General features: G+C 44.5%; 1 protein-coding gene across 1 annotated transcript in view; it reads left to right on the top strand.

Moving 5' to 3' along the window:
* The first annotated feature begins 1,626 nt into the window (after positions 1–1,626).
* Positions 1,627–13,877, top strand: part of epha2b (eph receptor A2 b) — a 37,455-nt gene continuing 25,204 nt past the window's right edge. Inside the window, exons 1-3 of the mRNA XM_080763222.1 lie at positions 1,627–1,805; positions 2,610–2,692; positions 4,220–4,868. Coding sequence (XP_080619348.1) covers positions 1,730–1,805; positions 2,610–2,692; positions 4,220–4,868 — 808 coding nt within the window. The 5' untranslated portion in view covers positions 1,627–1,729. The remainder of the gene's footprint in view (positions 1,806–2,609; positions 2,693–4,219; positions 4,869–13,877) is intronic.

The following is a 13,877-nucleotide window of genomic DNA, read 5'->3' as shown; positions in this document are numbered from 1 at the left end:
CTATTCAGAGCCGCTATTATGCTTATATGAATACATTTCTCTCTGCCTGTCATGTTGATTGTAACTCTGTATGTTGGGGACTCTTACAACAAAGGGGCATAATTTCAGGGGGGTTCCTGCCCCCGTTCCCCCTCCTCAGCCACATTCAACACGCAAACAATTCCAAATCAATATCTCCTTGCACGCAAGTCTATAGTCCATGGCTGGCCAGGCCTATAAAAAATTATAGGTATAGGGTAGGCTATATCTGTGGTCCTCATGGGGTCTGCTGGGAGGGACCCACAGAGCCCAGGGGTCTGTGAGGGGGTTCCAGGGGGTCTCCAGCTAAATGAGTTAATAGCTATAGCATCAAAATCAGTTTGACCATTTAACCCCCTACATTTGATAGTGGTGGAAAAAGTACTGAATTGTTTTACTTAAGTATAAAAGTACCAATACTGCAATTTAGAACTACTTCGTTACAAGTAAAAGTACGGACTTGAACATGTACTTGAGTAAAAGTACAAAAGTATCGGCATCAAAATGTACTTAAAGTACTAAAAGTAAAAGTACTCATTGTGCAATATGTGCCATTTCACAAGTACAACATGTGTACAAAATCTATTGAAAATAGCAGATCTACAAGCTCAAGCTCACAATGCGCCGCGTTGTAAAATCACCAAAGTAACTATATTCAGTTAGTGTAGATTTTTGTTCTAACACAAACATTAAATGCTATTGACAATGAATGGAGAATTTACGTCATATCTCATAGGCTATATGTAAGCAAATTGGCTATTTCAGTTCTACACAAATTCCCATTAACAGTGAAGCAATAGACTTATAGATTATAAGAGCGCCCCTCACTTCACACGGGTGTGATTTCTCTACACAACATTATGTTCTCATTTTGATCATAAAACCCCAATTTTACTGAATGTCAAGTCTCCATGGTTTTCCTCCGAATAGTGTATTTTATTTACACTTTTATTAATCTTTTATTTAGTCTCTGAGAGTGCACAAATGCCAAATGGAACCAAATAGACCCGTAATTGTCAGTGTTACAGACCTGTTATGGTCATTCAGGGCTTAGGGCTAGGCTAACTCTTTGTGTTTATGGTAATATTATTGTCCACTCGTGACAAAAAACATTTTTGACAAAACAATGTCCACCACAAGCAAGCATAATGGCGATGATCCCTGAACCTGGGCCTAATTTGCGGTAGTCCAGTATAGTCGCGACGTGTCGCCGTGATGAAGTGAGGCTTGTGAGCAAGATCTGTTTGGCTGTGAAAGCAAGCATCGAATCCGTCGATCTATTCGACACCCCTGCGCGATGGAGTATTTCAATTAAAGTTAATCTGTAACCAGATTATATGTGCCACACCCCCCCACCCTGGCGGCTCGGCCCGGCCTGCATGCCATGCATGCACATATGCATGCATGGCCTCAAGTCAATCCGCGTTCCACACACACACACACACACACACACACACACACACACACACACACACACACACACACACACACGCACACACGCACACACACACATTCCACCGGGCGGAGTCCGTGACGTCCCCCATCATTTGTGAATGAGGCTTCCGATTCAGACGCACTCACTCACTCGACTCTCACCACCACTTCAGTTCAGTAGAGCGACCCATGCAGCAGGGCCAGCCTCACGGTCCCAGCACTGAGCCCGCACAGGAAAGGAAGGCAAGGGGCAGAACAAGAAGAAAAGTTGGACAAAATGGATTTCTGTGGACGATTATTATTTTCATATGTATTTATTAACGGTATATTTATTACGTTGCAATCTACAGAAGGTGAGTGGTCTTCACTTAAAGTTCCTTCAAAGTTTGCTAACTTTTTTCTCTCCCAGGCATAAGTTGCTCTGTGTGTGTTGCTCTCCTATCACGCGTGCCATGTGAGGAAGGATAACTATAGAGGAAGTAGCTGCCTACCTGGAATTTGATATCTAACTATTTCATTTGTATTGTTTGTTTGTATGATCATTTCTAACTACGTTAGATTGTTTGCCAAATAATGTGTCCCTACCCGATCACAGAGCCCATATGCCATTATTGTCGATGTTGTATTGCTGATTTGATGTTTTACATTATTAGCCTACAATATCATAAGGTGTCAGTGAAATGACAGGCACCAGTAACTTTTAGACACATGGCACAGCACACTCGAGTTCGTCTGGTTGAAAAACACGAGGAACTTTGGAGAAGTCAGGGAATGTTGTTGTAGAGGTAGTACTAGTAGTAGGCACTTTTATATTTATTTGTCTACCCGCCAGTCGGGCACTGCCGTCCTTCCTCTACCTCGTGGATAACCATTTTCACTTCACTTTTATAGTTAAGCCTATACGTTTTTTTATATTCTATTTGATACAATTTGCTACGGGTGCTGGTTTCTTGATTACAAAGAAAGAAAGGTTTCTCCTATTCAGTTTCCTTCCAGAAAAAGTGCGATGCATTGTAGCCTACTTTATCAAATATTAGCTATAGTTAAAACATGTAACTGTCTATCATATTAAAGGTTATGCCGGGCTAGCACATTTTTCTTTACGCACGGACGTTCATTATTTGTCATTGATAGAATATGTTCTTTTATCTGTGCAGAGGTGTTGTTGGATATGAAGGCAGCAGGGAGTGAACTGGGCTGGTTAACATGGCCCCCCCTCGAACAGGGAGAGAAGCAAGGGGTAAGTAATGTATTATGTACCCAACCAGGCAGGAGCCAAATTTATCCTTTGGGGAATTTGCCTGGAAATACTTGCATGCATCACAGACATCACAAAAAGCATGATCATAACTTATACTGTTCCACTCCACTGCATTCGTGTCTCAAAATATGTGCCCATGTGACTGTTGTGTGGTTAGCTGTTCATCCTCCCCTCATCATTGTCAGGTATCTTTGGAAGTTTGGTACTGAAGGGCTAATGACTGGTTGGTTCAGCATGAATGTGGGAAGGGGTCGGAGAATAATTGATCAGGGGGGTTGAGTTGACTGCAGAGCATATGTTTGGGCTGCACCAAGGAATAGACACATAATGGCTGCTCGCTGTATACAGAGAATACTTGTGGCTTCTTGTGGTTGCAAGGCTTCAGCTCCAGAATTGTATGTTAGAGTGCAATTAACTTTTAAAGTTTGCAGCATGTGGTGCCTCTTAGGGGGGAGGGGTTGTAGATACAGCCAATCAGTCCAACCTATCTTTTCCTTACCAGGGGAAAAATGTCTATCTTTAGAGCTGCATCATTACATCCAATTGCTATGGTCATTTTGTGAAAGTATGTATGCACACTTGGTTAAAATTCATGGTTCCATAGTAGGCTAAATGGTCATTCAGTCTCACGCAAATTTGTTTTATGTGTATTGGCTCATTGTAGCATGCTGCTGAATTAAAAGGCATGCTTGGGCATGCTTGCAATTTTGACACACTCGACTCCTCTGACTTTCTTGAAGATAATGTGACTCACCTTCACTGCTGCATAATTTGATGTAAGCTTCATCTTTTGTGCACGATAGTTTTAGTCTGAATCATCATTGGTGAGAATACTAGTTTTATTACACAGTTAGCCATGTTATAACCCTTTATGACTCTTTATGATGATTATCATTTTAGCTCATATTTGCTCATTTTAAATACCCCTTATTAAAAAAAAAGTTCAGTAGCAGTTTTATAGAGGCGTTGGTTCTCCTGTTACACATCAAGTTTATATGCAGTGCCACACACTCAGCCAACAAAGCACATTCCTTTAATTAATAGCATAGTGGCAACATGCAGAGAGCAAACCACAGGCTCTGCCCCTGTGGGGGCCAAGTGCTTTTCTGCAACCAATGTTACGTGAAAGCATGCTGGCTGGTAGAATTTTGTTTCAAAAATGTCTGTGGCAGCATTTAGTTTATGTACAGCAACATTGTTCGAACAAGATGCCAGCAATGCTGATGGCATGTGAAACGAAAGAACAAATAATTATTAACTCTGCATCTCTTCAATGTTTATTGTCACGAATATACCTTATTAATCAATGGAAGCTCAGAAATGATGTTACAAAAAAGCTTTCTTGAGAAAAACACGCCAAGATGGATGCTTAGTAATAATATATATGTGGAGTTGCCCCAAACACAATGTTTTAGTCCCGTTCAGCCCATTACACTTAGGGGTTCCCCAAGGATCAGTGTGTGGTGTGTTTCTCTAACCTTTTCCTCTTGAATGTTCTGTTTTCAGTGGGAGGTGGTCCAGAAGACCATGAATGGCTCCCAGTTCTACTCATACTCTGTCTGCAATGTCGGGGAACGTGAGCAGGACAACTGGCTCCGCACCACCTTCATACAGCGGCGCCCGACGGCCTCCCGCGTCTTCGTGGAGCTCCAGTTCATCGTACGTGACTGCAATTCATTCGACGGCGCCTCGCTCACCTGCAAGGAAACCTTCAACCTCTTCGCCTCCGAGTCGGACGCTGACGTCGGGACAACCTTTCGCAAGGGCCAGTTCAGGAAGGTCGCCACCATCGCGCCCGACGAGATCACCAGCAAGAGCGAGTTGCACATCAACACGGAGACTCGCGTGGTGGAGAACCTGTCAAGGAAAGGCTTCTACCTGGGCTTCCAGGACATCGGCGCCTGCATGGCTCTGCTCTCTGTCAGGGTGTACTACAAAATCTGCCCCGCCACAGTGAAGAGCCTCGCCGCTTTCCCGGAGACGGTGGCAGGGGGCGAGAACCAAGCGCTCAGGGAGGTGAACGGGGTGTGCATCGATAACGCTGTCAGCGAGGAGCTGCCACGCATCTACTGCACCGTGGACGGCGAGTGGGTGGTGCCCGTCGGGCAGTGCCAATGCAAAGCCGGCTACGAAGCATCCGAGGACACCTGCAAAGGTAAGGTCGTTCTCTTGCCGACTATCTGTCCTCGGCCATTTTGGTTTTCTGTCGGAAGCCTGGATGTAGTTTCCATAAGGTGTTTATCATTTTAAAGCAGCATTTTTTACCGTAGTCACTGTTTACATTTTGTATAATAACCACAGGTTGAACGAAAATGCACATGATCCCATTATTGTGGGAAGCGTTTGGTATTTATCATGGGCGTTATGTATCATCATTGTGTGCTGGAATTCTCCCTTTGGCTAATGCAGCTCCTCAGTCATGGAAGGAATGCTCTCTTGTGCATGTCACAACATCGGCCCTGACCTTGAAACCGCCTGCTATCGAATCTGGGAACGTGCTTCATGGCTGCAGCTATGAGTGACAAAATGCACGTGTTGGTGGATTTAAATAATTTTAACTAAGACAATAAATAAATAAACTACCGGTAAACAAGAAGGGTGCCTGGTGGATGAACCAGTTAGTGCTCCTCTCAGCCGTGAGGATTAGGACATGAGTTTGAATCTGACTGCCCTCTTGTCTTGCACGTGTCATGTCTCCTCTCTATGCCCATAGTTTCCTGTCTCTCTACACTCTCCCGTGAAATATATCATGAACTACTTAGACCATATACTTCATTGACTGGGCTCCCAGCTCTATTCTTGGCCCCCTCCTTTTTCCCCTCGACACCAAATATCTTCGCTGAAAATAGCCGATCTACAAGCTGACGACGGGTACAGGCTTTAGTTTCGACACTATTATTGGTCCGACAGTCATTAGACCGACAACCTATATCAAACCCTAACCTAACCATAACCACAAGCACGGGAGCGCTAGTCCGACAGTTGTTCCCGCATGTCGGACTAATGCTCCGTCGGAATTACCATCGGATCCCGCTGACGACGTGTCACATTGTGAGATGCGTAGATCTAGCTTGTAGATCTGCTATTTTCACCGAATGTTTGGCTATTAACACTGAATGTTTGCCTAATTTATGACATGCCCAGAAAAGGGGTGTTCATGTGGTTAAAAAAGTAAATACATAATTTTTTTGTTTTTTTGCAGACTGACGCCTCGGTTTATGAACAGTGAATGTACCTTCACTGTGACTACTAAGTACCTTAGTCTGTTGCACCAGGTAGATTTCCGATCAATCATTTATTCATTATCGTCCTTTGTCTTATCTTCAGCTCAGATATGATCTGCTGCCATAATTCAAGCACTTGACTTTGTAGTTGCGACACAACCCGTTTTATGTCCCGGGCCAGACGGGGCTCTTTATTGTCGTCGGAAAGGGCCTGTCAGAATTGACGTGATTGATCAAAGACCGGGCCAAGGCCTCCTCCTCGACTGTGATGGATTAGCATCTTCAAGGCAAGGATGAGAACGAGAGGAGGAGGAGGCCCCCGGAAGAGGCCTCCGAGGCCAGGGCGACTTTGTTCACCGCACGCATCAGAGAACCTGGTGGCCCCCCTCTTGTGACCGGGCATGTTCGCTACACGTTCCCCCCTCACATTAGATGCTGACTTATTGAGTCCTCTTTTGGTAGAGAGAGGCGGTGCTTTAGTATTTGGGTGTATGGTGTGACTCCAGTGCATTTGTAGGTGAGCTCACTACATGCCAGGGCCTGTCGAGACTCTGCTGCTCCATGACAGAGTGCCTTGAGCTTCTCGCTTGCCTGAAGACACACACGTGCGCACACACACACACACACACACACACACACACACACACACACACACACACCACACCACACATTGCAGACTGTCACACACGAATGCTAGCAATAATCCTCACGATAATACATGCATGCACCCGCAGTCACACACACACACACACATACACAGTCACAAACACACGCGCGCGCGCACACACACATACATACACACACGCACTGTAGTTGCAAATCCCACTTTGCAACCTCTTCATAATAGATTGCCTGTTTCTCTCTCGTCGTTAACAGACAGCCACACGGTGGAATCTAGAGTTAATGTAATGCAGAGATTGTACAAATGGAATTTGTGAACTTTTCAGAAATGGAATGGAACTTTTATTATGCGTGATGAGCTCATCTGTCATTTGCACCGTTTCAGCTAAAGGGTGAGAGTGCCCAGGTAAGATGATTAAAGGGTGAGAGAGAGAGAGAGAGAGGAGGCGCAAGGAATGAATGACCCAGGGAAATACCTACGCCGCGCGTGGCCCAGCAAACTGTTTGTGCTTGAGTGAGGGGTGTGATTAAAACAGAGAAAGAGGTGAGGAATGGAATGCAGCGGCAGGAGAACAATGACGTCCTCTGTTCTGTTCAGCCGCTGTCAGGCTGTAGGCACTGCTGGCCTCATGCTCATCCTCCAGACCCTTGTACCAACACTACGCCCCCAGTGCCCACCCCCCCCCCAGACACACACACACACACACACACACCACCCCTTTGGTTGGCAGTGGTGGAAAGTACATTTACTTAAGTAAATGAACATTTTGAATTCCGGACTTTTACTTGTAACAGACAAACATTTGAGTACCTTTTCCACCACGTCCACCAGCCCTTTCCCCGTCGGTTGGTACATTCCTGTCGGTTTTGCAGAGTGAGGAACCTCCCCGGATTACTCCAGACCTGTGGAATTCCCAGGAGGAGAGCAGCCCCGGGTCAGGGCCTTTCAGGGGGATAGAGGGGGAGGGGGGAAGAAACCCACCTCCCTCACCTACATGGAGTGGACGGGGAGGTCGCAGCAGAGTGAAGTGAACCCAGTGATACAGAGATGAAGACAGAGATAGATCACGGGTTTACAATGTGAGGCAGGCAGAGACGGAACGCACGGCCCCATTGGCCCCTAATGGTTCTGAGTGGAAAAGCCCACTCAGGCACGTTCGTTCACTCTCATCGTTATCGTCGCTGTCTGGTTAAACGCAGCGGAAAAAGCAGTTTCAGCATTCATCTTTCTCAAGTTGAACTTTTTTCTTTATTTTTGGCCATTTGCGTGTTTGTCACGTTGGAGCAGGCAGGGCCATTTTGAAACCTGTTTAAAGGCAGCAATCCGTGACCTTTATGTCCCACCTGTGATTGGAACCCATATTTCTCCACACGAGTGGAGAGTAGACCAACACATTCTCTACCACTTATCCAAGAGGCGGCCCCCTATTTGACATGGTGACATATTGCACTCATGAGCTTGAGGCAGTGCTACGTGCTACTACAGTAGGTGTCGAACTTGACTGGAAGAGTAGAGATTCCACCACCAAACACTATACGTACGTATACTGTAGATGCGCTTCTTGTATTGTATTGTGTTGTAACATAATTCGTTTATTCCGGGGAGAAACCACCTAACTCCAACTTTAATGAGGCATTAAAGTTGGTATATATAATGTTTTCTTCCTTTCCTGAAAGATAAAAAAATGAACATTTTGACGTTAGGGTGGTTTCTTTCCGACAGCAGAGATATTCTACTATGCAGATTGGATTGGCTAGTGTAATTCTTTAAATTGACTTCAGGATTATGAAGGGGAGAAAATATATATTTCCTTTACTTTTTGGGAGGGGCTCGAGGTGTTCAGTAGCATAGTCACTTTATTATTTATCTCTGTACCTATTACACGCAAACAAAATAACACAGATCGCATGTTGTACTTACTTTAAATCTGTCATATTACCCAAGGAATATGATCTGTGATCATGACTATTACTGTGTCTACCAGATCCTGGGAAAATCCAGTGAAATTTTCGCATCAGCTAAACAAACACAACCTGATGGTACCACTCTGTTCCTTCCACAACCACAACAAAAAAAACATACTTTTTGCAGATGTGTTTAGTCTGTTTAGTCACAGCACCAGCACTTGCTGCTTCCAGTTGGGACTTGCTGTGACACCGTCCTCCCCAGAAGCCTGTCACACCCATCCTTACTCATAATCCACAGTGGCACAATGGGACGGCATACCGTAAATGTTACCTCACAATGAATGGCTTCTCCATATGTGTTGTGTACTGTACTCTACGGTGCTGTACGTGTGTCTGGGCACACACCTCGGCAGCCACCATAGAGCAGGCAGTGAGCTTTATGAGCTTTATGATCCCACAGCTTGGCAAATATGGCTTAAGCCCACTTCATGGTTTCCAAATGGCCTTGTTTACAAATGGAGGCCAGAAGCAAAATGTGTGGACTTGCCAAGAGTGGTTTTGTGTGTGTGTGTGTGTGTGTGTGTGTGTGCGTGTGCATGCATGTGTGTGTGTGTGTGTGTGTGTGTTGGGAAGTAGCGTCTTGGTGGAACTTTCAAATGAGTTCCGTTGGAGTTACTCGAACTGGGGACAGTTTTTAACTCTGTTTCTGTCTGGCTCCATGCATCTTCCTGTTTCTTTCTCCCTCTAATTCTTGTTTGTTTCTAATTCTAGTATCCATCTGTTTGCGTCTCTCTCTCTGTTTCTGTCTGTCTCTGTCCCTCTTTCTGTCTGTCTCTCTCCTCTTCTGTCTGTCTATCTCTCTGTTTCTGCCTCTCACTTTGTTTCTGTCTCTCTCTCTCTCTCTCTCTCTCTCTCTCTCTTTCTCTGTGTATTTATTTGTGTGTCTCTATCATTTCCAAGCTGATGTAACATAAACAGTTGGTGACTAAGTTGTAGTTGTGTGACTGTGCACTGTGGTGAGTGACTCGTATGGGTAGTAATTGACTTGGGTGTGTGCGTGCTTTTTAAGTAAAGTATAACTACTGGTTCTGCGTGCATTTTTGCCTTCGTGCAGTCCCAGTGTTCCGGCTCCACTTTTCTCTCAAATCTTCCCTCGGTGTCTCCTCTGTCCTTCTGAGTTCTCCTTTTTCCACGTTTGATTATTTTCAGTCCGATTCCACGTTCCCATTGTCTCCCGATGTGGTTTTAACGAACGGGCCTCCGCTATTGCACAAGCTCTCGTTGTGTGTAACAAACTGACAAACATATTTCTCTTGCGCTTTGTTGATACTTGATGGATAATGGAGCTAGTATTATTATTACTGGCTCCCGCCCGGGTCTCGAAGGTGACACCGATCAAGTTTAAACAGCCCGTTTCACACGGCCCTGATGGGGTTATTTCGATTTTGTACTGTTCTGCTGTCCACCAGTAAATAAATATGCCTACTTGCTCCACGACTGACTCCAAAAGATAAATAGAGGCTGAACTTGAACTATACCCCCCAATCTTTGAATCACAGTTTTTAGCAAGGGAGGCACAGACGAAAATGACCGTTCATGCTCACATATTGGCCAAGACACATAAACATAGTGTAGTGTAGATAAAATGTAAACATTATCTGCCTTATTTCTCCCCTCCCTTTTTGTTGCTGTTCTGAATGTGTCTTGTGGGAGCTGTGTTTTATGTTAAGATTTCGTACTGTGTGTGTACGTGCTAGAAAGAGAAGATTCCTTGTGGACTGTATAGCGTGAGGAAGTGAGGAAACAAATGGACAAGTACTGTTTAATGGTGCTTTGGCTTTAACCAGATATATCTGTCCCTGGAGCCAGCTTGTTGATCATCCAGAACCTCTTTTAAGGCCACAGTCTTGTGGGATTCCCCCACGATGAGGAATATACAGAGACGTGAACGTAGGATCCCACTTACAGATCTCACGGATTTGACACAGTTGACTTAAAGTGCAGAAAAGAAAAGAGCCTCATTCAGGGCTCCTCTCACACATAATGAAACCGTCTCCTTCCCTGTGTCCAAATTTTATGCTCCGTCGAATTCCCCTCGGCCTTCGTTCCCAGCAGTCGGTCAGGGAAAAAAAGAAGGAAGGTTACTCCACAGCATTGTCTTTGAGAGTGTAGAGACCCTCATTTCATTCCGTCGTATGGCAGTATAGTGTAGCGAAAATAGCCACTCTATACAAGCTCATCAGCTATTTTCAAAAATTTGCCTAGAACTTGCAGTGTTGTCCCTCATTTAAATGCACATGTGTGCGGTATATACTGTAAGCCTGTCTTTTCCCTCTCCTGCTCTTAGGCGGAACGGGAGGGTTTTTGGGGGGAAAGACACCGTGATTACTTTGAATTAGCGGGACTCTCAGATCTCATGCCAAGTTAATGTCGGCCTCTCAGGCTCAACATCAGGGAGTTGGTTAGATAATGGGTGGTGGGGGGCGACTCTGAAGATGCTTTCAAGCAGTCATGCAGTGTCTTGCCGGGCCACGTTTGCAGCGAGCAGAGGCCGACTGATTACCCTAAAATCACAAAGAAGATGACAAGGAAATGTACTTCGGCTTTCTTTAATGTGGATCAGAAGGTAGATGTTGCGGTTTAATAACGCTTGCTCACCGTGACGACTGACACGTGATTTCTCTTTGAATGTACTGTATATCAGGCACGCCACGTTAAACGTTTGATATCAGATACGTGTCTCTTGGATACTCTGTTTTCTTTTCTCCCCCCCCCGTATTATTAAGATTCCTGTTTTGTTCTTATTGGTTGGGTTGCAGTGCAGGGCTCGAAATAGCGACCATTTTGGTCGCAAATGCGCCTGAATTTTAATCTGTGCGATCTCAAAATATAACTGGGCGCACCAGTGCTACTGCATATAATTACTGTAGTGCGACCAAAACGATCGCGACCGAAAGTGTCGCGGGCCGGTTCCCTCCCGCGAGATGATTTAAACTTGTAGAGCATAAAGATCTGAGCATGTCAAAAAAAAGTAAGTTCCTAGTCCATTCCTGTCCAGAGTTATGATTGTTTAAAGAAATATCTCCTTGGCTTCTTCTACTTCCTCTAAACTCCCGTCAGTCCGTGGACTGATTGGGTGATCAACATCAGCTGGACCTGAGGTCCTCAGCTGTGAGAGACAACAAAAGGGCTCAATTGAATGGAACACACACACATTTATGATGACGTTATGAAAATAACTTCTCATAAATATATACAGTAGGCCTATATATATATATATATATATATATATATATTTTTTTTTACTTCAATCAAAAAGCAGGCCTACATAAAACAAAGGGTTTTGTAGCCATTTACAAATTCAGAAATTATAGCAGAGACAGTATTTAGAATTTAATTATATTTTCAACTGGTTTATTGCCACAAAAATAGCATCTCATACCAACTGGCTTGTAGGCCAGTGGTTCCCAAAGTGGGGTCCGGGGATCCCTAGGGGTCCTCGGTTAAATGATAGTTAGGAACCAAATGGACCCTTATGGGTCTGAAACTCTGAGAGTGTACTACATACTATGGGTAAACCAATTTCACTGTACATTTGTACACTCAGTTAAATTAACTTTGATTTTATGGGTCCCAGAGATAGAAATGGGGAACGGTAGCCTAATTCAGGTCAAACTGGGGGTCCTTGAAATGTAAATAACTGAAAATCACTGCTAGAGCCGTAAAAATCTTCTCATATGGGGGTCCCTGGCATATATTTTCAAATGGGGGTCCGTGGGCTAATGAGTGTCAATTTGAGGGTGCTTGACATGAAAAATGTTGGGAACCACTGCTGTAGGCTACAAGTGTAATAATAATGAATGTAAAAAATCGATTACATATTGGTGCTCGTAAAATTTTGGTGGGTGCTCCTAATTTTTTTCTGGTGCTCCTTCATTCTGAATTTGGGAGCACCAGTGCTACCAAGTAAAAAAGTTAATTTCGAGCCCTGCAGTGGAAAGTGATGACAAAGATGTTGGCGGTCATGCGGCAACAAAAGATGGGTTGAAATGTCCCTTTGATGTCTTTGTTAGCCGGCGCGGTAACATTAAGATGCCCGTTGCATTCATTACCTAGAAGAGTAGAGACTGTTGAGTTGAACCACATGAATCCTAGTGTCCCTCTTTCTGGGCATGTCGTCATAGGCGCACATTCAGCAGAAATGTTTTTGCAAAAAAAACTGCTAATCTACAACACGTCGACGTTGTACCATGAAGCACAATATACACCTGAAGTTTAAAATGTGTTTCTAAAATATCTATTTTGTTTTGTAGCCTATCAACGAATCGACACCACATTGAGAATTGACTTTTCATAATCGACTCGATTAATCGTTTAGTCTGATTAACCACTTAACCATGTATTGTATTATACTTCATTGTACAATGGTGGCGTACAGAAATTGCGAAAATAGCCCATCATATTATTCTGCTTGTATTCTGTTCAAAATAATTATCGTTACATAATCATAATCTTGGCAGATGTTGGAAATAATCATGATATTGATTTTGTGGTTCACGTTGTAAGTCATGTGCATGCATGCCTGGCCTTGTCATAATGGTGGCCATTATTATTTTTCCATGAACACACAGGATTGGGTGATGTTTGGGTTCGCTCTGCCACAAAGTTACGCACAGAATCATGTTTGTCACATTGAATATGTGAATTACCAGCGGCGCTATAATTTCCTGCTCACTGCTCACTTTTGTGAATCAATTCTGAACACTGCTTTGTGCGTGTGTGCGCCTGTGTGTGTGTGCATGCGTGTGTCTGCACCGTGTGTGCGTGTGTTGGGAAGGGGGGGATATTTCCCCTCTGTGACATTCCTGGGCCTGGAAGCCAACGGGAGAGTGGGGGACAGGGGACGGTGGGATGGGGACGGGGGGTAGGCGGTCTATCGTGTCCACCACCACCACGATGTGGAGAGTATTGTATTGTATTGTGCTGCCGGAGTGTGTGAGGTCAGCACTTTCCTTCCCCACGTCAGTCAGTCACCACCGCCGTCCCGCGAGCTCGGCCACCAGCAACAGGAAACCGGAGGTCACCTAATCCCCACAGTGACTCCCCCCGACCCGTCGGCTCAGGGGTTTTCATTGTGGGCCCGCGGCCGGCCGCTCGGCAGCCTCATTCATTCAACTGCTTTGATTTTAGTTTTTTTTCTTTTTGCCCTGCTCCAGTGACTAATACTATGACGAAAAGTGTTTGTCGACTATACCTTTTTTAACAGACGAAAACTAAATAGAAACTAAATTAAAACTAAGCTATGGTAACTAAAACTAAGACTAAATATATCGACAATTTCGTGAAGAAATAAAAACTAGACTAAAATGTTAGGAAGGGACTAGTGGACAAGAGATCCAGTATAAGTCATT

This window comes from Protomyctophum bolini, assembly GCF_963924005.1.
Source record: "Protomyctophum bolini genome assembly, chromosome: 5".
Classification (NCBI taxonomy): Eukaryota; Metazoa; Chordata; class Actinopteri; order Myctophiformes; family Myctophidae; genus Protomyctophum; species Protomyctophum bolini.
Note: the sequence above shows the minus strand (reverse complement) of the source record. Positions and strands in the feature narration are given on the sequence as shown.